The 983-nt window shown below is 50.8% G+C and overlaps 1 protein-coding gene across 1 annotated transcript in view; it reads right to left on the reverse strand.

Annotated features, from left to right (window-relative positions):
- The window catches only part of MTFR1L (mitochondrial fission regulator 1-like), a gene marked incomplete at its 5' end in the record, with an annotated part of 8,053 nt that extends 7,726 nt beyond the window's left edge, over positions 1-327 (reverse strand). The window contains one exon of the mRNA XM_010017872.1: positions 223-327. Coding sequence (XP_010016174.1) covers positions 223-327 — 105 coding nt within the window. The remainder of the gene's footprint in view (positions 1-222) is intronic.
- Between the last annotated feature and the right edge of the window lie 656 nt (positions 328-983).

The following is a 983-nucleotide window of genomic DNA, read 5'->3' on the forward strand; positions in this document are numbered from 1 at the left end:
CTGTCTCCTCTAGCTTTCTAACCCAGCCCACAGACAGCACTTGAGGAGGCACCTTCTTCAAGATGCCAACAAGCAACAAGAAAAGAATTAAAAGGAAATTAAAAGATCTAACATTAACTACCCTGCCACGAGCTTGGGGAGCGCAGCTCTGCCGCCACGAGCAGCAGCACACGACAGCGCCGTGTCCTGCTCCAGACCACCACATCCCTGAGGAGTTCTTACCTCAAAGGTTGCTCTGGGACAGGGCTTTAAAGGCAGGTTTGACCCGATTCTCCTGACAACGCTGCGTGCTGAGCCATGGGGTTTGTTCTGCCAGATGGGGATCGTCTACAAGAATCCATGTGATTGATAGAATTAATGTTTCAAGTCAGTTCCCCTTCTTAAAACCTTGTTAAATTGGAAATAGGTCTGTAAAATCAGCTCAGGAGCTCTGATATTTATTTGTTCACTGATAATGTGAATTGGGAACGTGCTAATAACTACAGTCTTCATTCCACAGAACTCTGTTTCAGCTGAACACAAGTGAAAGCCAGTTCCTAACAGGCATTTTATACACGGGTGGAGTGTTTTCAGGACCGAAAACTAAAAGCGCTCAGTTACAGACACCGAGCAGCAAACGAAAAGGGATCAAAAGGGGGAAACCCGGCATCACGGGAGGGGCCCGGGGGACAAATGAAATCAGGAGAAAGGCTTATTTAAAGGGACACTCTGACTTCCACATGCTCTTCAATACCAGCAGTCGTTGTGTGCCTGCTGACAGCAAAGAGATGAGTGTGTTCAATGCCTCTCCCAACCGCGGCCGATGGGAAGAGCCTTGGGGGATGATTTCGGACAGAGCCATCTCCGGGTACTTCTGCACCGCGTTCAGGTGGGGAAGTGCCCCCCGTACCAGTGTTTCGGCGAGCACAGGCAGCAGCACAAGGCTCCGCACCCCAGTGACAAGCTGGACTCCAACCCGGCTCTAGCGCCCAGTCCACCACCGA

This window comes from Nestor notabilis, unplaced genomic scaffold (assembly GCF_000696875.1).
Source record: "Nestor notabilis isolate BGI_N333 unplaced genomic scaffold, ASM69687v1 scaffold23297, whole genome shotgun sequence".
Lineage (NCBI taxonomy): Eukaryota > Metazoa > Chordata > Aves > Psittaciformes > Psittacidae > Nestor > Nestor notabilis.